The 25415-nt window shown below is 44.0% G+C and overlaps 1 protein-coding gene across 9 annotated transcripts in view; it reads right to left on the bottom strand.

Moving 5' to 3' along the window:
* Window positions 1-25415, bottom strand: part of B3GAT1 (beta-1,3-glucuronyltransferase 1) — a 167842-nt gene that overhangs the window by 24656 nt on the left and 117771 nt on the right. For 7 of the 9 annotated variants that reach the window (XR_003852217.1, XM_029573646.1, XM_029573647.1 and 4 more), the window contains 2 exons: window positions 8211-8330; window positions 7924-8070 (listed from right to left, as the gene is read on the bottom strand). Coding sequence is in view for 8 of the 9 variants with exons in the window: in XM_029573646.1 (XP_029429506.1) it covers window positions 7924-8070; window positions 8211-8330 (267 nt within the window). In the remaining variant the exon portion in view is untranslated. Of the gene's footprint in view, window positions 1-7923; window positions 8071-8193; window positions 8331-25415 lie in introns of all 9 variants that reach the window. The other 2 variants (XM_029573653.1, XM_029573648.1) reach the window with 2 other exon arrangements.

Raw genomic sequence — 25415 nt, 5'->3', positions numbered from 1 at the left:
CAAATTGGTAGATGACATTAAATTATTCAAAGTTGTTATAATCAGCAGATTGTAAGGAACTGCAGAGGGACTCTGTGAGACTAGGGCATTTGAATGGCAGATCAAATTTAATGGGGATAAATGCAAAGTGATGCACATAGGGAATAGTAATCCAGACTACAGGTATACAATAATGACTTCTGTATTGGGAGTCACCCACCCAGGGAAAAGGACCATAGACAATATGTTGAAATCATCAGCTCTGTGTGTGGTGCTGTTCAGAAAAGCAAAAATAATGTTACGAATGATCTGAAAAAGAAAGACTAAAACAGAATATCATCTTGCTCTGTATCGAATCATAGTGTGACAGCACCTTGCATACTGTGTGCAGTTGTGGTCACTCCATCTAGGAAAAAACATAGTGGAATTACAAAACGTGCAGAGGAGGACAACAAAAATGATAAAGGGGTTGGAACGTTTCCCCTCTGATGAAATTCTACATGGTGGGGCTCTTCAGCTTTGAAAAGAGTGCTGAGGGGACATGATAGATGTTTATAAAATCATGAGTAGGGTAGAACATACAAATAAAGGGTAGCTATTTACCCTTTCAAATAATAAAACAATGGGACACTTTATGAAAATAGCAACCAGGCTAAAAGAGGATTTGAAAAGAAGGTGGCCCTAGAGGCAAAAACTCATAACAAATATTTTTTAAAATATATCTTAAGCAGAAAGCCTGCAAGGGAATCGGTTGAACCGTTAAATGATCGAGTGGTTAAAGAGGCACTTAGGGAAGATAAAGCCATCACGGAAAGACTAAATGAATTCTTTGTGTTTTGTTTACCAAGGAGGAAGTTGGGGAGATAACAGTTCTGGAGACGATTTTCAAGGGTGATGATTCACATAAACTAAAGCAAATCACGGTGACCTGGAAGATGTAGTAGACCAGATTAACAAACTGAAGAGTAGCAAATCACCTGGACCAGATGGTATACACCCCAGGGTTCTGAAGGAACTCAAAAATGAAATTTCGGACCTAACACAAGTATTTTGTAACCTATCACTAAAATCATCTATTGAACTTGAAGGCTGGAAGGTGGCCAATGTAACCCCAATATAATAAAAGGGCTCCAGAGGTGATCCAGGAAACTATAGACTGATAAGACTGACTTCAGTGCCAGAAAAAATTGTGGAAACTATTATAAAGAATAAAATCATAGAACATATAGATAGACATGATTTAACGGGACACAGCCAGCATGCATTTACCCAAGGGAAGTCTTGCCTCACAAATCTGCAATATTTTTTTTGAAGGGGTGAATAAACGTGGATAAAGCCAAATCAGTAGATGTGTATTTGGATTTTCAGAAGGTGTTTGACAAAGTTCATCATGAGAGACTTCTAAGAAAACTAAAAAGTCATGGGATAAGAGGAGTTATCCTTTTATAGATTGCTAACTGATTAAAAGACAGGAAACGAGAGTAGGATTAAATGGTCAGTGTTCTCAGTGGAAAAAGATAAAACAATGGAGTGCCTTGGGGATCTGTACTTGGATCGGTGCTTTCTAATACATTTATAAATAATCTGGAATGGGGTATGATGAGTGAGGTGATCAAATTTGCAGATGACAATTATTCAGAGTAGTTAAGTCACAAGCGAACTGTGATAAGTGGCAGGAGGACCTTGCAAGAATGAAAAATTGGGTTTTCAAATGGCAGATGAAATTTAATGTGGACAAATGCAAGATGATGCATTTAGGGAAAAATAACCCATGCTGAAGCTACTCGATGTTAGGTTCCATATTAGGAGTTACCACCCAGGAAATATATCTGGGTTTCATGGTTGATATTACATTGAAATTATCAGCTCAGAGTGCTGTTGCAGTCAAAAAAGGAAACAATGTTAGGAATTATTAGAAAGGGAATGAAAAATAAAATGGTGGATGACATAATGTCTCTGTATCACTCCATGGTGAGACCGCACTTTGAGTACTGTGTACAATCCTCATCATTGCAACTCAAAAAAGATATAGTTGCACTGGAGAAAGTACAGAGAAGGGCGACCAAAATGATAAAGAGCATGGAACGGCTGCCCTATGAGAAAAGTTAGGACTGTTAAGTTTGGAGAAAGGACGACTGATGGGGGTATGATAGAGGGCTACTAAATCATGAAAGGACTTGGTAAATGTGAATTGGTTATTTACTCTTTTGGATAATACAAGGACTAGGGGCACTCCATGAAGTTAGCACGTAGCACATTTAAAATGAATCAATGCACAATTAAGCTCTGGAATTTGTTACCTGAGAATGTGATTAAGGCAATTATTGTAGCTGGGTTTAAAAAAGGTTTGAATATGTTCATGGAGAAGAAATCCTTAAACTGCTATTACTCAATAGGGAACAGCCACTGCTTGTTGCCAGCATTAGTAGCATGGGATCTATTTAATATTTCAGTACTTGGATACTTGTGACCTGAATTGACCGCTGTTGGAGACAGGATACGGGGCTTGATGGACCCTTGTCTGACACAGGATGACTGTTCTTATGTTCTAATCAGCAGATTTAAAACAAATTGTAAAAAGTATTTTATCACTCAACACAAAATCAAGCTGTGGAATCTGTTGCCAGATGATGTGGTTAAGGTGATTAGCATAGCAGGATTTAAAAGAGGTTTGGGCAAATTCCTGGAGGAAAACATTATTAGCTAGAGAGACTATCCCTGGGAGTGAACAACAAAAAAATCAGATCTACATTTTCAGATCTGCTGGGTACTTGTGACCTGGATTGGTCACTGTTGAAGACAGGAAGCTAGACCTTGGTCTGAACTGGCATGGCATGTTCTAACTTAGGATGTGAGAGTGAATGAGTGAATTTATATACTTTAATAATAATTGATGTTAAGCTTTAAATAAAAATGTGCTACATTGTAGCATGGTAGAAGTGGGTTTCTAGTTACATTTTTTGTAAATTATGTATGTTTAGGGTTCCCTACATAAATACCTTCTATTTTTGTTTACCATTGGCTAACTTAAGGTGAAGGAAGTGGAAAGGAATGAGTCTATTCTGGAGGCACCCTTATATGCAAAGGAATTGAGTTAAGGCATAGGATGATTATTCTGATCCGTTTCATAGCTCACGATGCACACGAGGAGTGCTAAAGAAGCAACTTTTCATGACAGTGCCAAACATGATTCTTCTGGCAGGCCCAAAAATGTTCAGCACAAAATAAAAAAAAAATTTGAAGAGGATTTTGGTTGTAGTTGTTGTTAAATATAATGCTGGGTAAAGTAAGGAACATGGCCCATCTGTGGGAGAGTGGAAACATTGAATGGAAAAAGTATGCCTCTCAAACCTGTGCTTAATACCTCTCAAGATCCATCACTTCACTGTGTTTGGGAAGGCAGTAAGGGATGTCCAATTATGTAAGCGCAACAGAATAGTCTTAATACAAAGGATCTTGTATAACTTTCATTGCTGTAAATCAGATTGCTTTATGAAAGGTTTTACTGAAGGTTTCCTGGAATTAAATTATTGGGTTCTTTGTTTGAAGTTTTGATATCAGAATTGAACTTGGCTTCACTCTGAACCCACATTCCTTGACCGTAGCTATAATTGAAGACTGCTTGGTGCTTTAAAAGCAGAAAGAGAATTTATGATATGAATGCTCATTTTTTTCATTTTGCTTTCTGCTTGCTGACACCTACTGACCAGCACAGTGCATTTCAGAACCAGGCCTTCTAGCAAAACTGGTTTTCCCTTTCTTCTCCTCTGACAATGGTACTTTCTGAGCTGGGGTCCAGCGTGACACTTCTTACAGGCGTTAAAAAAGAATGGAAGTTGGTGATCTTTGCAAATGCCACTAGCAAGGCGAGGAGTGTGCGTGCACGGAGATCCCCTGGGGAGACTGTCACCAGCTGAGCATCTGGCATGAAAGCTCCAGAAAAGCAATGGGATTCCAGCTTTAGCGCAAGTGAAACGTACAGATTCAGGAATCCAAAACTCATTATTTGGTAATGCACTCAGAGGGCAATTCTCCCAGCTATTTCCACAGAAATGGGCTTACCTGCGGAAATGGACTTTTACAAAATTGCCCACCTGATTTGCAGGTAAAAGCAGGCACATAGGGCTTGTATGTACTATTTTACCTGCTATGAATGGAGGAGTCTGCACTTACACATATACTTTTGCATAATTGTTCCTAGAATATCGATGTGTGCATATCAGCAGGTGTAAACGTGTGTGGGTAATATGGGTAGGATAATTTTGAAAGACAAAATATATGCTTACTTTCCCTTTGAAAACTGGTGTAAAGTCTGCGGGTAGTTAACATTAAGTTTATGTGGGCAATTACAGAATTATACCCTTATTGTAGGAGTTGTGTTGTAAATAGATAGAAGTGGTTTTTAACTAGGGTGACCATGTCAAAGGGGGATAAGCTGAGGCAGTCCTGGTTTTACCCTATTGCATGCTGGGGAGATGAAAAATGGGACTCCGATAGAGACATCATAACTGTAGCTCTGTGTATGAAACGGGATAAAACCAGAAGGGGCTCAGTTTATCCCCTGGACATGAAGTTATATGGTCACCCTCTTTACAAATCATGCATATATTCATGTTGCATATTAATCATTTTGAAAATGTTACAACATAATATCCGAAACAGAATCCTTTAGTAACAAGTAGCACTCAATACAATTCAAAAATGTTACCAATTATTTCCGAAAAAAAAAGGAGAATAATCCTCCATACCAGTGATAGAAGAGAATAGAGCAGCTTGTGGCATTAAGTATTAGAAAGAGAGAGAGAGCAGGGGAATACATTGACAGAAAAAGCCAAGAGAACGGAGAAACCCCTATTCCCACTATTCATAAATCTTCTTTTGTCGCTCAAAGGTTATTCTACCTCCGATGACAGGCGCCAAGGAGCTTGTGAGTGTATTCCAGCTCACAGCAGGTAATCCAGACAGGCTCCTGAGATGGAAGGAAGGCCAACCTGTGCATGGCAAGGCTTCAGCTCCCTCCTGAAACGACACCTTCAGGTTAGAAAGCCTCTGAAGGGCCTGCTATCCTGCAGAGTCACGGAGGGAGAGGGCACCACTATGTGCTTTAATGAAATGAGAGCTCAGGAGGATTTGCAATAATGAAGACTGGATTGCGGGCGAGACCGGTGCCATCTCTGGGATGTTACTGGGGCAGCAGGTAGAGTGGAATCTGGGTATCTGTACAAAAGAAGTGAGGTGGGAGCATTTCAGGAATCTGGCAATGAGAGGTGTAGGGAGTGGGGAGCACAATAGAGAAAGTGATGGGAGAGAGCGACCACTGAGCTCACCTCCTCTTGCCATTCTGCCTTCTGACTGCAGTGCCACAGGCCCTACTTGATCTCCTGCTTTCCTATTGCTAAGAATCCATTTTCTCCTTCCATGCATCCAGAATCTTTTCTGTGAAGAAACTAAGGGTTGATTTTCAAAAGGTTTTCCTGGCTAAAAACTGGATGTCAGCTGGGTAAATCTCCCTTGTTTAAAATTTGATGCCTCTAACCAGCGGCGGACTCACGATGTCGAACCGGCCTGGGTATTTGCCGTCCAGGCCGGCCCAGGACATGTCACGTGGTCTGCCGAGCGCGGCTCTGTCATGGCCGCGCACAGCAGACCACGTGACTGGAGCGATCGGCCCACCGGGGGATGCCCGATCCCCCGATAGGCCAATCCGCCTCTGCCTCTAACCATCTAAATCTGCCCAGTTAAAATCACAGCCTGCACACAGTTAGGTAAGTATAAAAAGGGGTTATCAGTCCGAGGCATTCCCAGAGTGGGCGGCTTGAAACGTAGCTGATTTAACATTATAGTCAGTGTTAACTGGCTAAATTGGGCCAGACCAATCTAAGCACTGTAATAGCTGGCCTAAATCTGTTCAGCAGCTGCTCAGCTACCATCCCCCAAGGCTTGATACAAAACAAAAAACAATATTCCCCCGAGCCTCCCTTTGTCTCTTCCCTGCTTCCCAACATCTGAAAACCCAGAATGTCCCTCCCTCAAGCCATGAGCTTGATATAAAATTAATCCGTTATCTTTGCCACTCAGCATCTTTATAGTACACTGAGTCTATCTCCGTTCCTTTTATTACACAACATCTTGCGCACTGAAAAGTGCTTGCAGCTGGTAGATCATTTATACTTGATGGATTTGAAGGTCTCTGTCAGATCACTTCTCCTGTGGTTCCTCCACCAGGGGTTTGGTATATTAAAATTGTTAAGCCTCACCTCCCAGGACTTACAGTGTAGGCCCTATACCAGTGATGGCGAACTCCAGTCCTCGAGAGCCACAAACAGGTCAGGTTTTCCGGATATACATAATGAATATGCATGAGAGAGTTTTTGCATATAGCGGAGGCAGTGCATGCAGATCTTTCTCATGCGTATTCATTGTGGATATCCTGAAAACCTGGCCTGTCTGTGGCCCTCCAGGATGGAGTTTGGCCATCACTGCCCTATACCATTCTGGTAGCCCTCCTCTTGATTGTTTTTACTCTTGTCAGGGCTTCCCAAACCTGTCCTGGGGACGCAGACAAACCAGTTGGGTTTTCAGGATATCCACAATGAATATGCAGGAGATAAATTTGCATACAATGCAGACTCAATCTCATGCATATTCATTGTAGACATCCTGAAAACCCAACTGACTGTCGGGGTCCCCAGGACAGGTTTGGGAAACCCTGCTTTATGTCCTTTCAGAGTTGTCTCTAAGGGTGTGCACAGAAAATAATTTTTTGTTTCATTTGTTTGGATTTTTTTTTTTTTTAAATTAGTTTTTCATTTTTCTGGCTGTTTATTTCGATTCATTTTGATTATTAGAAATGAAACAAAGAACAAAGCGAAAAGAAACAGAAAAAAAAGAATAAAAGGAGAGAGAAGTGCCTGCCCCTCCCCTTCTGCACCCTAGGAAAGTCCACTCTCTTTTTCATGGGGTTTTCCCCAATCGCTCCTGCCCCACTGGGTCCCGCATTCAAAATGGCACCGGGCGGCTCCGAATCCAGTGCCACCCCATGGCCCCTGTCTCAGGGCTGATCAATGAATGGCGCCCAGTGGGGCAGGCGTAACCGGGGATTGGTTCTGGGCCTTTTCAACTTCAGACTCCATGGATGAGGTAAGAGGAAATGGGGGGGGGGGAAGCAGGAAAGCCTTGGTGTATGAGAGTGGTTCAGTTTTTTAAATATTAATGCTGGAAGTTTGGGGGGGGGGGAGTTAATTTTTAAAATGAAAAATCCCTGAATTTCGGCAAGGATTTTTTTTTTCCCAGTTTTATTTTCTAAACCAAAATGAAGCAAGGTTTTACCTCATGTTCCAGTTCGTTAGAAAATTGAATGCATATTCAAGATAGGTTCAGTGCTTCTGACCTTCCCACTCTATTGTGAGCACTAAGGCAACAGTGAGTTAGTGTGAACAAGAGTTAGACTAGGAGGGCAGCAGGGAACTGAACATCCTGGGTAGTACATTGGGCACCCTTGTGCAGCATGACCAGTATGATGATGGGTGGGGTGGTGGGAAATGATTCAGCTTGGTTTCTCACCCTCGTGCACTGTCAGCAGTGATGCGATGGGTAGCAGCAGATTAGGAAGATGGCTACATGAGATGGTGGAGAACAGCCCCGTGTAGGCTGAGCAGTTCCTTATGCTTGAATGCTGCAAGATGGTGTGCAATGGTTTTTATTATAGGAGGTCCATGAAGCGTGGGTTGCTTCCTCAGTCCTGTATACTGTGAGCAAAAGGGCGATGGAAAAATGGTGGAATAGGATGGCGGATGGATGCTGTGGTCAGGCAGTGAGAAGTAGATTCATCATTTCTCACCCTCATGCACTGCGCTCAGCAGATAAAAGAAGGTAATTCTGGGTAATGGTGTTGGAATATGATGGCAGTTAGATGGAAGGGAACGGGATCCATCAGTTTCTCACCCTTGTGCACTGCAAGCAGAGGGGCAATGGTGCTCTGGTGCCAGACAGTGATGAGTAAAGTCCAGGGCAGAATGATCAGCACGATAGCGAGGATGTCTCTTCTCTTCGGCATCTCCAGGGCAGACTGGACCCAGCGCTCCTCATTACCTGACAGCAGAACCCCAAAATAGAACAGCAGAGCACATGGATAAGAGATATCAGTGTGCAGAAAGGAAACGGGAGAGACAGAGCAAGCACGTGCAACACAGCAACACACCATTTACATCTTACCAGTGCTTATAACCCACCCATTGCAGAAGCAGGTTTGGTAGTGCAACTGCTGCACAGGATAGAGGAGAAATTCACAAGGGCTAAAGGAGGAGCCGGCAGTTGTGGAGGAGCATCAAGACACCATTTGGGAAAGGATCCTGCACCAAAAACAAGAAAAACTGCTATAAATAAATAAATAGAAGCACTAAACTTTTTCTCTTTCTTACTGCTTCAGCACCCTCAATTTCTGTGAAATGCAGGATGAAGAATGCACAATAGTGTGACAAGGGCTTATAGAGAAATCAAATTGCATTGTGTGTCTCTCTAGTTATGCACTCTGAGACTTTTTGTGGCAGATGCAATATCTGCGCGTAGGAAATGGGCGCTCGCATTGACCACCCGTTTTCTTAATGCGCACCCATCCACCTTTCCTGGACGTGCGATTCAATATGTTAATGCGATGCTGCACTAAAAAGGACGCGCTAGGGATCAATTGTGCGTCCCTAGCAGGTCCTTGTCATCAAGCACCCAGGAGAGGTGGCTGCGCGCAGATTAGGAAAATGGATGCCTGTAAATTGAGCAACCATTCTCCTTACCTGACTGCCGTCAAGACTTTTTTTTTTCCTGATGCTGCTTTCTGTGGTTCCTCCTACTTCGTATCGCCACGATATTAAGTAGGAGGAACCACAGAAAAGCAGTATTGTCTTCTTTTTAGTGGAGGCTTGGGGTGCTTTAAGACAACACCAGCTCCAGGGCTGGCATTAATTTTTGGGATTAAAAATGCGTGTCTATGGGTACACAGTAACGTTTTGCATAAGGGGATAAAATCTAATAGCCTCATCAACATGACATTTACATGTGATTAGCGCTATTAGCTACTTGCTGGTTTGGACGCACGTTTTGGACGCGCTAATCCCATTATTGCATCGGGAGTTTTTCAAGTGCATCCAACCGTGCACCAACTGTACAGTATGTTGAGCACACTATATTATATCGGCCCCCATGAGTGGAATAAGGGATGACGTTAACCATTTCCTCCCAGGTCTGGGTTTCACTTTACTGGGCGGTACTATTTACACAAGAAGATTAGACTAAAATACCACATCTGCAGCAGTGACCCAAGCTGGAAATGCAACCGGGCTAATTCTGCAGGTGTGTGCCTGCCCCCAAGCCTTGCTGGCCCTGTCCATACTGCACTCCGCAGGGACGTTCATACCTTACTGGTTTGAATGCAAAGCTTATCTGAAGAATCAAGGTGGCCTAGGTCCCAGGAAAGGACTCTGAAGTGTAAGTGGACCCATGATCATGAGGTCACAGCAGCAGGCCAAAAACCAGGAAAGCTAATGTTTAAATCCCACTTCTGCCGCCGACGCTCCTTTTGACCTCGGGGAAATCATTTCATCCTCCAGGTACCAAGTTAGATTGGAAGCCCTCTAGGGAAGGCCCCTAACTAATAGACCTGAATTGTAACTCGCCTTTAGCATGGGGTTTGGAACAGCAAGCAATTAAATCCAAGTCTTCATTTTTCATGCGCTGTGCGCCTAGCACGCTTTCCTGATCAATGCGAGCCCAGCTGCCGGGGGCTTATAAATTCCTAATCCTTCACTGCAGTGCTTGAGCCCCTCTGCCCCGCTGTTCTTGTCGCTGATTGAGACCTGGGTCCTGCCCTCCTAACCCCCTGGCCCCCACACGCTCTCATTAGTAAGAGGAGAGTAGGCCTTGTGAAATGGTCTTAGGCTCTCGCCTTCCTCACAGCAGCAGCAGCACCAACTGCTCCTAAGATCATCATCATGTATTGTGTCTTTTTTTTTTTTTTTTTTTTTACAGTCATTTCCTTTTTGCATGCGAATTAATTTCATCCGTTTTCACGTATGCCGGGGACGCACGTTTAATTATGGTAGCAAAATCCTTCCTGTAGTCCCACTCTTCTCCTGATGATCCTGGGTCCACGATTTGCGTGCGTCGGTGTGAAGCCTGCTTGGCGAGAGGGGGGGAGGTGTTTTGCAAAGATCACCACAGCAGTGCCCTCAATTCTCAGTTTTATAAATCCTCATCATTACCATCGTCGCTTATTTATTTCCCAAAACTAGAAAGCTCAAAGCATGTTACGGCAGGTCAGCACTTACGTTCATAATATCTCAAGTAAATGACAGCGCAGTAGGGATGCATCATAAGAACACCAAAATAAACTATTCCGAGAAAATTCACCAGAGAAGTGCGTTAGGGAAAAGCACGGTGAGGTAAGCAATAAAGTTCTGAGAGTTGGGGGGGGGTGGGGGAAGATCAAGAGAACAATGACTAAACGAAGGACGTGGGTTGACTCTTGGGGGGAGGGGGAGGGGTACAACCAAGGAACTGCCATTACCCTGGACTTCCACGCCACAGGCAGCTCTGCACCCACCTGACGCTGGCAGAGCTTGGGCACGGCCCTCTGGCAGCAACAATGGAGACCAGGCACAGCTACTGCCAAGGAAAATCAGTGTAGGCGCTGGAGGCCAGCGTTCACAGACCTTGCAGTGCCTCCCCCCCTGGCTTCTCCGGCATGGGTTTCCTGTTGCCACGGTAACCTGTGCAAGGGCCGGGGCCGCTGCAGAGGCTGCGAGAGTACGCGCCCGCCCTCAGAGCCCGCAGCGATTTCCTCTGCTAGAGGTCTAGGAGGTCTCCGTCCCTGCTGCCAGGCCCAGGAGCAATCAATCAAAGGAGGGGAGGGCTGGAGAAGACCTGAGAAGGGGGCCAAGAAAGGAGGGAGAGACCTAGAAAGGAGGCAAAAAGGAGAAAGAGCACCTGGGACACTTTGTGAGTCTAAGGCAGCAGATTGACAACAAATAGGAGAAAATAATTTTTCGCTCAACTCACAAATCAAACTGGTTCTTGTTGCCAGAGGTTGGGGGTCAGGGCTTCTGTGTTTAAAAGGGCTTTGGGCAAATTCCTAGAGGAAAAGTCCATAAACAATTATTAGCCAGGTAGACTTAGGGAGGCCACCATTTATCCTTGGGATCGGCAACAAGGAATGGATCTACTCTTTAGGATCTGCTGGATACTTCCTCGTGACCCAGTTTGACCATTGCCAGAGACAGGATACTGTGCCCAATGAACCTTTTGTCTGATCCAACATGGCACATCTCACGTAATGTAGAGTTCTTACAAGAATGGAGTAATTGAAGGAAGGAAGAAGAAGAGCCTGGGAGGGACCATGAGGGTGGAGGGAAGAAGAGGAACCAGCAGGGGGCCATGAGGGTGAAAGGAGGGAAGGATAGGATTCAGAAAAAGGACCACTGGAGTGGATAGGAGGGAGGGGGAGGACCCAGGAAGGGGCCATTGTAGTGGGCTAGGAGGGAGGAAGAGGACCCGCGAAAGGGCCATGGGGGAAGGGAGGAGGAGGAGGGAGAGCACCTGGGATAGGGGGTGGCAGCGGTGGGAAAGGACGTGGGTTGGAATGGGGGAAAAGAAAATCCAAAGGGTGGGGATCCGGGATTGAGTGCCTCTTCCCAAGTTTCTGCCCTCAGTACTAGAATGTCTCACACTGGCCCAGGGTGGAAGTGACAATGTAGGAGGAGCTTTCAAACATGTTTAATAACATTTCCTTAGTGATCAAAAGGAGGCTGGAGAGTTTCACATAAAAAATAACATGGATGCATGCTATCATCACCATATAGTATTTTATCGTATAAACATTTGGATTCTTTGCAGCCTATGGCACCTTTTATTGGATCAAAACAAGAACTATCCACCTGTCATAAGAAAATAAGACATGCCATACTGGGCCAAACCGAGGGTCCATCAAGCCCAGTATCCTGTTTCCAACAGTGGCCAATTCAAGTCACAAGTACCTGGCAAGTACCCAAATATTAAATAGATCCCAAGCTATTAATACTGGCAACAAGCAGTGGCTATTCCCTATTGATTAATAGCAGTTTATGGACTTCTCCTCCAGGAACTTATCCAAACCTTTGTTAAACCCAGGTACACTAACTGCCTTAACCACATCCTCTGGTAATGAATTCCAGACTTAATTGTGGGTTGAATGAAAAATAAGTTTCTCCAATTTGTTTTAAATATGTTAGCTTCATGGAGTGCCCCCTAGTCCTTCTATTATCTGAAAGAGTAAATAACCAATTCACATTTACCTGTTCTAGACCTCTCATGATTTTATAGACCTCTATCATATCTCACCTCAGCCATCTCATCTCCAAGCTGAACAGCTCTAACCTCTTTAGCCTTTCCTCATAGGGGAGCCCTTTATTATTTTGGCTGCCCTTCTCTGTACTTTCTCCAGTGCAACTATATCTTTATATTGTATATATCAATATATCACTGTATATTGTATATATCAATGTATATAACTATATATCAACCATGAAATCCTCTTAAGCAGACTAAAAGAAATCGGCCTATGCAACTCCACACTTAAAATGGTTTAAATCATACCTATCAGACAGATCCTATAAAGTCAGACTGAATGCATCAGAATCCAAACCAATCTCCCTTCCACACGGTGTCCCTCAAGGCTCCTCCCTCTCATTCACCCTCTTCAATATTTACATCCTACTCCTCTGCACTCTCTTAACTGAACTAGGCCTATCATATTTCATCTACGCAGATGACGTTCAAATCCTGCTCCCTCTGAAAGAAACCCTTGAAACCACCTTAAAACTCTACAGAAGATAACCCAACTACTCTCACAAATGTCTCTCTCCCTCAACCCTAAAAAAACTGAAATTTTACACATGAAAAACAAACCCACTACAGTAACCACCCAAAACCGCACAGCACCTGAGATGGAGAAGCAAATAGTTTCCACAGCCAAAGACCTAGGCATCATCCTAGATGACGAACTAAACCTCAAAAAACATATCAATACAATAATAAGAGATGGAGTCTTCAAACTTCAAATTCTAAAAAGAATCAAACCACTTCTCTACACCCATGGCTACTGAATGGTCCTCCAAGCATTATTATTCTCCAAACTCGACTATTGCAACGCCCTCCTTCTTGGCCTGCCAACAACCACCCTCAGATCATTGCAGTTACTGCAAAATGCAGCAGCAAGTCTACTCACAAACAGCAAAAGATCGGACCACATCTCAGCAATCCTCAAAAACCTACACTGGTTACCCATTCCATTCAGAATACAATATAAAGTCCTCATCCACAAAGCACTCTATAACGACAAATTTAACTGGCTGAACACGACCCTCTATTTTCACAACCAACTAAGGAACCTCCGCTCCAACAACACCGGGATCATCCCAATCCCCTCACCAAAAGTAACTCACCTGACCACAATAAGAGAACCCGCTCTATCTGTGGCCAGACCCTCGCTCTGGAACAACTTACCAACACATCTAAGATTGGAACCAACAATGCAATCCTTCAAAAAACCCCTCAAAACATGGCTCTTCCAAAAAGCCTTCACAACAGCTACCTAATGCCCATCCACCCTCTGCACTAAGAAGAACCTCCCTTCCCCTCAGTGCTCCTGGTCATCCCTCCCCCCTAGTCCACCTTCAGCAACACACTCCTTTCCATCTCCAAGACCCCCCTCTCCCTAGTAGCACACATACATTCACAGCAATCACACTTCCTCACATAAGCACCTACCTCATCTCCACTTGAATGTCCGCAATGTTTATTTCCCGATCATGTTTATATTTTATAAATTACACGATTGCAAACTATAGACACTTGTACTATTCATTGTCAAAATTACTATTCGCCATGCTACTCCAGACTAGACATTGAAAACAATGCTGCTTCTGCTCCATTTTAATCTATTGAAGTTACATCCTATTTATTGTAAGTTACATTATTTATGTTGTTATACTGTAAGATACTCTGTAGGACATATTGTCGTTCTCGTTTCAATTTTAATTTCTACTGTGAGAATTAATTTTGAAGTTATAATGTAAAATAAGAAGACCTCGACTTCTTATAACCCAGTTACAATGTAAACCGATGTGATATTCCAGATCGAACACCGGTATATAAAAACAAATAAAATCTTTTTTGAGATGCGGCAACCAGAATTGCACACAGTATTCAAGGTGCGGTCTCGCCATGGAGCGATACAGAGGCATTATGACATCCACTGTTTTATTCGCCATTCCCTTCCTAATAATTCCTAACATTCAGTTTGCTTTTTTGACTAAAAATACAGCACACTATGCTGACAATTTCACTGTATTATCCACTATGATGCCTCTTTACTGGGTGGTAACTCCTAAGATAGAACCTAAAGTTGTGAATCTACAGCAAGGGTTATTTTTCCCTAAATGCATCACCTTGGACTTATCCACATTATATTTCATCTGCCATATGGATACTCAATCTTCCAGTCTCACAAGGTCCTCCTGCATTTTATCCCACTCTGCTTCTGATTTAATTACTCTGAATAATTTTGTGTCATCTGCAAATTTGATCACCTTACTTGTCATACTCCTTTCCATATCATTTATAAATATATTAAATAGCACTGGTCCAAGTACAGATCCCGGAGGCACTCCACTGTTTACTGTTTTCCTCTGTGAAAACTGATCATTTAATCCTACTCTCTGGTCTTTTAACCAGTTTGAAATCCACAAAAGGATATCCCTTTCTGTCCCATGAGTTTTAGTTTTCTTAGAAGCCTCTTTGTCAGACACCTTCTGAAAATCCAAATACTCCACATCTACCGGTTCACTTTTATCTATATGTTTATTCATCCCTTCAAAAAATGTAGCAGATTTCCCAGACTTCCCTTGGGTAAATCCATGCTGGGTGTGTAGCATTGAATCATGTCTATCTACATGTTCTGTGGTTTTACTCTTCATAACAGTTTCCACAATTTTTGCCAGTACTGAAGTCAGGCTCACCAGTCTATAGTTTCCTGAATCAACTCTGGAGCCCTTTTTAAATATTGGGGTTACATTGATCACCTTCTAGTCTTCAGGTACAACAGATGATTTAAATAAAAGGTTACAAAATACTTGTAATATGTCTGAAACTTCATTTTTTTTAGACCTTTCAGTACCCTGGGGTGAATACCATCTGATCCAAGTGATTTGCTACTCTTCATTTTGGTCAGTCTGGCCTATCACTTCTCCCAGGTTCACCCTGATTTGGATCAATTCATCTGAATTATCACCCTTGAAAACTGTCTCTGGAATGGGTATCTCCCCAACATCCTCATCCATGTACAGGTCAATATTCAAAAGCCATTTAGATGGATAACTGAAAATTACCCTTTTAAATGCCTAGCCAGCTATATTCAAAGCCATATAAGTCAGGGACATTCCAGCAGCGGGCAGGAGGTGTTTCCAGGAGGAGCAGAGTTAGCTGCATAAGTTATTCTGAGATGGCCACTTAACTTATGCAGATAGCTCTGGTTGCGCTGTAGGGCTGCCCTAAAGTTGGCTAGATATACATATCCGGCTAACTCTAAGATAGCTGGGGATATTCAACAGTGTGGCCACGTCACTGAATACCACATTTAGTTAACTGAATAGCTATATCTGGATAACTTAGGCCTGGATTTTCTAAGGTCACAGACCTTAGAAAATCCTGTGATACAGGGGGGTAGGGTGGCAAAGTGGGGGGGGGGTGGGCTTTCGCACCCAATAGCGCCATCATAAAAGGTGGTGCTAGTGACAGCGAAAAGGGCCCTTACCTTTTCGCCGTCAGCGAAGTTGTCGCGGAGTCCACCCCGACTCCTCCCCTTCCGGTACGGGCTCCGCCCCGATTTAGTGATCGCTTTGGAAAATGACCCCCTTAACTAGCTGCTCTGTGGCTGAATATCGATCCCTTTGAGTCCACAGAGGTCTTGTCTTCAGATGTGAACCTGCTAGAAGTTTTTTCAACATCAATTTGGTTTCTAGACCTATAGAAGCATGGGACTTTCAGTTCACGTCTGCACAGCTAACCTGTTAATGTCTGTCTGTCCACATGCTCAATCACTGTATGGAGAAAATAAAATATAAGGTTGTAAGTCTGTGCGAGAGAGTTCATTCTGTCATATGGTAATTAACTGATATTATTACACAATTATTGCACGTTCCATTTAACACATCCTGATCTTCTTATCCTATTTTTTCAGCAGTAGCAGTGCACCTAAAACACATTCTGGCGAACTGAACAGGTCCTTAGGAATGGCCTTAGGGCAACTCCAGTGCCACCAACATCGCCCAGGGGGGGGAGGCTGATCTGCCTCCACCTCACCCCTTGCCATGTGTCCGGCTGGCAGGAGAAGCACATCAGCCTCTTCTGCTGCACAGAGAGATTCACACACAGCAGGAGCCGCATGATCACATAAACTCACAGCTACATAGAAACATGATGGCAGCATAGGGCCTATCTGGTCTGCCCATCCACACCAACTACTCACCTCCTCCACTCCCTCAGAGATCCCCTGTGCTTGTCCCATGCTATCGTGAATTTAGATACTGTCCTAGGCTCCATCACTGCCACTGGGAGACTGCTCCATGTATCCACCACCCTTTCTGTGATGAATGCACACCACTAGTAACGCCGAGCCAGGCACACTTCAGAAGCATGTTACAGTCTTTTTAGTGCACCTGTCCTTGGGGGGGGGGGGGGGGGGGCTTGGCAGGGAATTGTGGCAGTCGGCATACTGCCTGTGGGGCGCAGAGCAGGGAGGGGGGGGGGGGATTAAGCAAAGCGGCACATGCTGCCTCAGTGCTGCTCCTATGAGGAAGGCCATGGGACTGGTCCCTTAACGTCTCCTGAGCAGAGAGAACCTGGATTTCACAGCTCATTAAGCTAACCAGGTTCATTACAAGAGCTGTCTATCAAAGTCACATCGCTATGCTAATGAGAGCTGGTTCTGCCTAGGACAGTGTCTTTGGTGCCTTCTGGACTAGAGAAGCTGCTCCAGCAAGGATTCCTGATTGCACTGATGAAGGCCTCACTAAAAGAAGTAACTGAAGGGAAAAACAAAAGAAAAAAAGAATTCCTTCTAAAACTGTGGCAATAAAATCTATTGTGCATTAATTATTATGAAAACCATTACTGCCTAAAGATCCATTGAGTTTGATGAAAGCCATTAAAGAGCAGCAAAATCTTGAAAGTAATTACTATGCACTTGTTAAAATAAAATGGTCATCCTGTAAAATTATATACTGTATGTATTATTTACAAACATATACATATACACTCACACACACACACACACACACACACAGGGCATGCACAAACGGAAGTTAAAAGCTAGTGTAACCCCCTCTTCAGGGACCTCCCAGAATGCAGGGGCCCACTAATGTCCCCGGGGCCACTTTTACTCATGGATCTCTGTCAGGGCAGTGCTGGAGGCGCCGGGAGTGGCGCAGAGGGTCCCTCACTCCTGGCTCGGATCTAAAAGGAATGGGGGGGAGAGACTGGGAAGGGTCAGAAGGATGGGGGGGGGGGCAAGAACCCCTATAAATCCTGGTGGGTGGGTGGGTGAGGGGGCAGGAAGGGATGCAGCCTGAGCCTCTTTAATTGAAAATCGGGTCTGGGGTGGCGTACAATGCTGGCCCCATACTAAGTCTTAACAAAGGTTGGGGGGGATAGGTGAGTATGGCCTGAGGGCCTTTGCATTAAGCTTTGAGAGGGGTTTAGCCCTCTAAATCTTTTTATTGGTTTTGATAATGACTGCACTACTTAGCGGGATATCTTGCCGCTGTACTTCCATCGGGGCCTAACTCCCTCCAACCGCTTACCTAAAGTGGCTCGGCTCCGATCCCGCGGCAGCAGCAGCAGCAACCTAGAAGGAAATCAGCACGGGGCCCGCAGCCCGCGGCCGCATGGGTTTCCATTGTATCTTGTGTTGTGAAGGAGTTTTAGGAATTGTAGTTTATAGTTGTACATTGAATTGTATTTCATGTACTTTGTTCATCGCTTTGGGCGAATTTTAATCTGTAATGCGATTCATAAATACCGTTAAATACATAAGTAAATAAATTAATTAGCAGGAAGCCCTTTTGGGAGGAGGGTACAGGGCCTTGAGCGGGCGGCCGCGAGCCCCAGGCCCCGTTGCCGAATTTCTTCTAGGTTTGCTGATGCTGCCGCCACAGGTTCAGAACTGCTCCACTTAGGTAAGTGAACTCCGCACCCCCCAGCATCTCAGGAGAGGGGATGAGAAGGGGCTCTCTCCACCCTCCAGTGCCTATGGGTGCGGGCAATGGAAAGTAGGCCCTGTTAAGGATGGCAAGCACTAGGTAAAGACCCAACACGCTGAGTGATAGAGTGGGCTCCTAACGGGGCTGGAATCTCCTGTCTTTCTTGGATGGTAAAAGCTGGACTTCTGGTGGTAAAAACTGTTCAAAATCCTAAATCTTGCCTCCTTCTGTGGGCAGGAATTGGTGGCAAAAAAGCCTCCCAGAACAAGCGGGAACAAAACTCTGGAAAACTATTTTTCTCTTCTTTGCTATCAGGTCACTGCTGTCCTTCCTTAGCTGGGCAGAAGGAATCACAGCACCTTATCCTGACCTCCCAAAGGCAGGAGTGACAATCCTCCTAGGCAAGGGTAGTCAAAGAAAAATAAAAAAAAACCACATACTCTCAGGAAAACAAACAGCTCTCTCGAAAAACTCCTCTTCTCCTCCAAGACAGTCCTTTCCAGACCGTGGGGGACTGGCAAGGGTAGAATCTCTTCCCTTAGTTCAGGCTGTGAAGACTAAAACCAGGGATCACACATCACACCACTTCTGCAACTCAAAACTCCAAAATGTTACTTCCCCTGTGGGCTGTGGGACCCAAAATGGGGAGCACTCTGAAGCCCTCCAGCTTCCCTGAACTGTAACAAAAAAATCCAAAATCCAACTCAAAATGCCAAACCAAAAAATCCACGCTGCTCCTCAAACACAGCCCGATTTTATACTGCACAACTGACCAATCCGGACAAGACTCTGTGGAGGTGCCTGCAGGGATGATCTGCAAATTACTCTCTCTCCCTGCCAAAAATCCTAACCTAAGCTCAGCTAGGGAAAATGGCTGAGACCTAGGGGTCTCTACACTAGTGTAACCCCCGTGTTTGGTTCAGAGCTAGAACCTTAGGGACCACACAGTTCCCAGGGCCAGTCTCAATGTCCTTAACCTCTACATTCATGCAGTTAGTCATTGGGATGCTGGGGTTCCACCAGCAGAAAAGGAGGACCAAGCCTCCAGGGCCCTAGGTTTATAGGTGGGAATCCACTCCACAACAATCTCTCAATTCTTTCAGTCTCTATAGTTGAGATACTCACTCCTTGTCATCTTGAACAGAGGTGAGCAGGACCCTTGGGTTGATGTTAAAATGATAAATGTATTGTCATATGCCTCTGTATCGCTCCATGGTGAGACCGCACCTTGAATTCTGTGTAGAATTCTGGTCGCCGCATCTCAAAAAAGATATAGTTGCGATGGAGAAGGTACAGAGAAGGGCAACCAAAATGATAAAGGGGATGGAACAGCTCCCCTATGAGGAAAGACTGAAGAGGTTAGGGCTGTTCAGCTTGCAGAAGAGATGACTGAGGGGGGATATGATAAAGGTCTTTAAGATCATGAGAGGTCTTGAACGAGTAGATGTGAATCGGTTATTTACACTTTCAAATAATAGAAGAACTAGGGGGCATTCCATGAAGTTAGCAAGTAGCACATTTAAGACTAATCGGAGAAAATTCTTTTTCACTCAACGCACAATTAAGCTCTGGAAATTGTTGCCAGAGGATGTGGTTAGTGAAGTTAGTGTAGCTGGGTTCAAAAAAGGTTTGGATAAATTCTTGGAGGAGAAATCCATTAACGGCTATTAATCAAGTTTACTTAGGGAATAGCCACTGCTATTAATTGCATCAGTAGCATGGGATCTTCTTGGTGTTTGGGTACTTGCCAGGTTCTTATGACCTGTATTGGCCACTGTTGGAAACAGGATGCTGGGCTTGATGGACCCTTGGTCTGACCCAGCATGGCAATTTCTTATGTTCTTAACTTTAAAAAAACATAGGATCCAAGCTAAAATAGCAAAAATCATAAGAATACAAAGAAAGATGAAAACCCCAAGTGCCACAAACTCTTTCTACATCTTCAACCTCTGAGTCACTGTCCCTTGCCAATGAAGGGAAAGATAGAAAAAAAATCTCTTCAAATTAGGCAGGGAAGTGGTGGTGGAAAAAACTCCTATCCAAGGTTCTCATTATTGGGCAACCTCAGTCCCCACTGTTATCTGAACGCAGGGCAAATGTGGCTCCCAATCCCCTCAGCCAGGGGCGTTTGCCCTCCTGAGCTGGGAGCAGGTCAAGAAAACAACCAATTCTCTTGAAAGACAAAACTCCTCTCTTCTCAGCCGGACGGTCCCTCCTCTAGGTCTGTGAAGGAAACTAGAGAGCAGGGCAAAGTCCTTCCCTTTTGGACAGGCTTATAGGGCCTGAAACTGGGGGAATCGCAAACAAATCACTCTTCTCCTTCCCAGAAAGCAAACTACATCCAACCACTCTTTAAATGTTCTCAACCCAGTTTCTAAAGAGGAGCTTGGCCAATCCCACCACCCTGGGCAGGGAAAAATCTTAGGAATGGTCCTAGAAATGCAAAACCCTCTCCCTCAAGGGCAAGACTATTGGTTACAGTAGTTACAGCCCAGGGCTAGACATACAACTGGAGCCTATGAAAGGACTGATTTTGGCTACCCCAGGATTAACGACACTCCGAAGAGTGAGAGCCAGGGAAATCCCTTCCTATTGCTTGGATGGGAGTCAAGAAGAAACATCTGGAGGATTACGGAGTTTCTTTTGAGTATGGAGAGAACTGCTATGGGTCCAGCGAGTGAGTACTGAAGTACCTTAACGCAAATTTTGTGAGAACCATGGTTTATTGAGTAAAGGGAGAACCAGTGGTTGAAGTGAGTTTGAGGTATATTCTTGGACTGTACTTTGAGCTACTGGAGTGAAGAGTGGAGAAAGAGTTTGTAAGTATTTCTCCTAACCAAGGGAGAGATGCATATAACTGTTGAGGAATTGGTGCATTATCCTTTCATGTAATTTACAGCCTAACTGTGGAAATGTACATGAATTTCAGTTCTGTTATACACCGACTGCTGGTGGTAAGACCAGAAAATAAAACTTTGGTTTCTTGGAACATGTCCATGGAGCGAGTCCCTATTTTCTGGGTATTCTGAGACCTGGGGTGTTGTGAGAACTGGGGTTAGAGCAGCAGGCTACAAACTAGGGAAGCCAGGGTTCAAATCCCACTGCTGCTCCTTGTGACCTTGGGCAAGTCACTTCACCCTCCATTGCCTCAGGTACAAAACTTAGATTGTAAGCTCTTTGGGGATAGGGAAATACCCGAGGTATCTGAATGTAATCTACATTGAAGTGATTGAAAAGCAGAATATAAATCAAATAAATAAATGGGGCAATGAGGAAATGGCAGTCATGGATCTCACCTGTAGGAAAATCCCCTCTGTCTAGCTCAGGGTATTCTAACCTTCCTTGCCTCTGAGCCTGGGTCCACTATGCCCTCTGCTTGACCCAAATTCTCTGGCTTTATGTGCCCTGTCCAGGTGGAGTTTCACAGGTAAACAGGGAGCAGTAATTTACTCTTTCAAAGAGTATTAGAATTATTACATCACTCCATGAAACTAACCAGTAGCAGATTTTAAACAAATTTAAGAAAGTATTCTTTTTCAATTAATGCACAATTAAACTGTGGAATTTGTAGCCAAAGAATGTGGTTAAGTATAACAGAGTGTAAAAAAATGTTTACGGTAGTTAAGTTTCTGAAGGACAGATCCATTAACGAGGATTAGCCAGGTAGACAGGAATAATAGCAAAGGGGGTACTTCCAAGGAGACAGGCTGCTGGGATCGATGGACACTGGTATGACCCAGTATGACAATTCTCAAGTTCTGATTTGCAATTCAACAGCCTTCATGCAATCCATACACTTGGGGCCCTCACATTTGAGCAGGAGATAGCCTATAAGTAGTATTCCAGCGGCCGCTGAATATCCGGGTAGACTCAGCAGCTGCTAGATAGCCTGGGTGGGCAATAGGCGGATCGGGGCAGTGCTACTTAGCCAGATAATTTATCAGCTTAGCAGGTCTAGACTTAACCAGATAACACCTATCCGGCTAAGTATTGCTTTGTAAGTGGATATTCAGCAGCATAGCTGTGTTGTTGAATATCCTTGTAAATTAGCCAGATAAGTGTTTGAATAACTACCCAGTGGAATACAGTAGGGTTTCTTTTTCTTTCATGGACAGTGAATATGTTGTTATAATACTGCCCACAATGCATTTTACAGCATGATATTCTGCTCCTTTTTTTCACCACCACCACCACTATTTTTCCATTAGCTATCAGTCCACAGAGACCCTGGATGGCTGCTCTGCTCTTGTGCTTCTGTGATTCAGCTGGAGGAATCTCATTTGCTCTTATGGTCGAGTGCTACTACCTGCTTGGTATATACCTACGTGAGAGCGCAGCTTTATATTCGGCACTGATACGGCTGCTCTCCGAGCTAGAAGGAAGGGAGACTCATTGATCTCTCTGTTTTTCAGTTTTCCCAAAAGCAGTTGAACAACTACAGCAATGACACCATTTTTTTCCCCACCACCTTCAGCAAACCCCATCTAAATTTTCCAAGCATCAAATGCATGCTCCCAGTATTCCACCCCCGAGGTTCCCGTATGCCTTTATCTAGAGTATTCAGCCACAAAGCAGACCCAACTCTTGCTTGGATGCAAAGGTGCTTTGCAAGTCCAATATATTATTATAATTAGATTCCGTACTCAACTGGAAGATGTTCTGTACATGACTTTGAGACGCATTGCTCCCATGTCCCAAAATAAATAAAGCTTTGTGTAGTTTGCTATCAACTATGTATCTTTGCCCTCACAGGCATTAAATAAAAAAAAGTAATATTCAGCGGCACAGAGTGAATGAAGCGGAGTGCAACAGATCATGTTGTGGTTTCTGCATGATGTGGATTTCACTATGTTATGCTAATAGCCCTCCTGGAAAGGAATACCAAGCAGCAGCATCCTGCACAAGCTTAAATTAAAAATAGAGAAAGAAGAGAGATGGGAGCTTTCTAACAGGGACCAGATGCTTTCACCTGTCACTTGGCTGAAAGGGGAATATTGACAGGCGAAAAATTGCACACAAGAGTCATCAGGCTGAGAGAATCCAACTGGAAACCTCTCTCCCTGCTTTGGATATTAACTAACAGTGTACCCGAGATATTTTATTGGAAGACTGAGTGTGATTTTCACAGGAACAGTCTGAGGTGTGTGTGTGTGTGTATATGAGATCACTGATCTTAAAGTATATTATGGGGCCAATTTTCAGTAAGCTACTGAGCTGCGATGTAGGCCGCTTTCCAAATAGCCGAAGGACTCTCTAGGCTGCTGCTCCTGTGGTTAATTGTATTATAAAAATGTGCCAATTAATTAACCATGCAAAGTCAGAAAGCTTCATGCCACAGAGTTAAAACCAGTCTGTTCCTTATAGCAGGGAATTGTTGGTAACTCCAACAGAACCTAGCACTGCATCCCTCCCCCCACACCCATCAATTCCGTATCATCATCATCATTAAGTGCAAGGGGGCTCTGAATGATTTCTCTATGCAGAATTACAATGTGGAGGGAGAATGGCTCCTCCCCCCCCCTGCACATACATTTAGAAAAAAAAAATCATGCAAACATATGGGGCAATCAGTGCTGTAAGAACAGTATGAGGTCTGCCTTCAAAGGGTGGAGCTTAAACTTAACTGGGTAGCGCTGACATTTGGCTGGCAAAGCCCGGCTGTGGGGGAGAGCAAATCCCACATGATCAGGGTAAATTTACCCTGGATATGTATTTACTGATGGGCTTTTGATATTCTGTATTTTCCCCAAAAGACGGTCCCAAGGTGGATTTCAGTAAACAGACAGAGGCTTTAGAAGAGTTTGCAACCGAATCAGAATTTGCAATTAACGTAGCACTGGGATCCGGCTTAGGGAAACGCTTAAGCAAACAGTTTCAAAACTTAGCTGGAAATATTTAATGAGAAACATCAGGATGAATATATCTCATCTAAAGTTACACAAGTAACTGAAACGTGTGTTCACGTGGCAGCCTTTTGACACTTATTACTGAGCATTCTTTGTTAATTATGTCACTGCATTTCCTTGCTTGGCTCGCTGGCCATATATATATATATACATACACACTATTTTCCATGTATTTAATAATCTGCAACTACACCAATCCTAACGAAGACTATTTTCAAAGGCATTTCAGAGGGTAACATGATGCTGGCCGGTTATAAAATCGCCTGTCCAACAATTGGCAAGTAAACAGACGTGTATGGCCTCTGTGCACATAAGTTTACATGGACTGGGTGGATGCGATCGCTGGGGGCAGAGCTGGGGAGGGATCAGCACTTCCGGGGCATATGATTTTGTCTTTTCCAAATGCATGCACTGAAAACTTTCCCGAAAAATGTCTGCGCACATGACAGCAAAAGGAAGCGTCTGCCACTAGTTTGGGTGGGGATATGTTTTGAAATGAACTTAACGGGAATACATTTGAACACTGGTGCATCTTATCTGCAATTTTTTTGCCATCTAATTTATGTGGGCAGTTACAAAAAAAAATTACCCTCATCAAGGGGGACAATTTTCACCAGCCTGTCAAGGTTCGTGCTTCGTGGGCAGTTTCTCTTTGAAAGTTTTCTACAGGGCAGACAGGCACAAATATACCGGTTGACCTTGCATCTGGTTGGGCTGTGTACATGGCCATGTGTGTGCAGCTTTTCCTCTCCCAGCCCAATCCCTCACCTACTAGGGGTTTTCCTTTTTTCTCCTCGGGTAAACCCTAGCACCCAATGAAACTCGACGGCTATAATTACTGGCTCAGCCCTGGCCAGCTTTTCAAATCCTTTCATCCAGTTAGGCAGCAGCTCAGTTACTCAGCTAAATCCTTTTCAAAAAAACATCCTCCCCAGGCAAAGATCTACACCCCTTCCCTCTCCCAAATACTTCGATCAGACAAAACAATCCTTCAATTAAAGAAAAATCAAATTTATATTTGTTAAACATACTGGGGTAGATATTTGAAAGCCATTTAGATGGATAACTTGTGAGTTATCCATCTAAATGGCTTTTGAGCCTCTAAATGGCATATTGAGCCTCTTATCCAGCTAAATCATAGCCAGACATGTTGTTATCCGGCTATAATTTAGCCAGATATAAAAGGGGTGTTTGGAGGCATTCTGGGGTGGGGTCCCATTATCCGGCTAATTTAGCTGAATATCGG

This window comes from Rhinatrema bivittatum, chromosome 12 (genome assembly GCF_901001135.1).
Source record: "Rhinatrema bivittatum chromosome 12, aRhiBiv1.1, whole genome shotgun sequence".
Classification (NCBI taxonomy): Eukaryota; Metazoa; Chordata; class Amphibia; order Gymnophiona; family Rhinatrematidae; genus Rhinatrema; species Rhinatrema bivittatum.
This window is presented reverse-complemented; position numbering and strand designations above follow the sequence as displayed.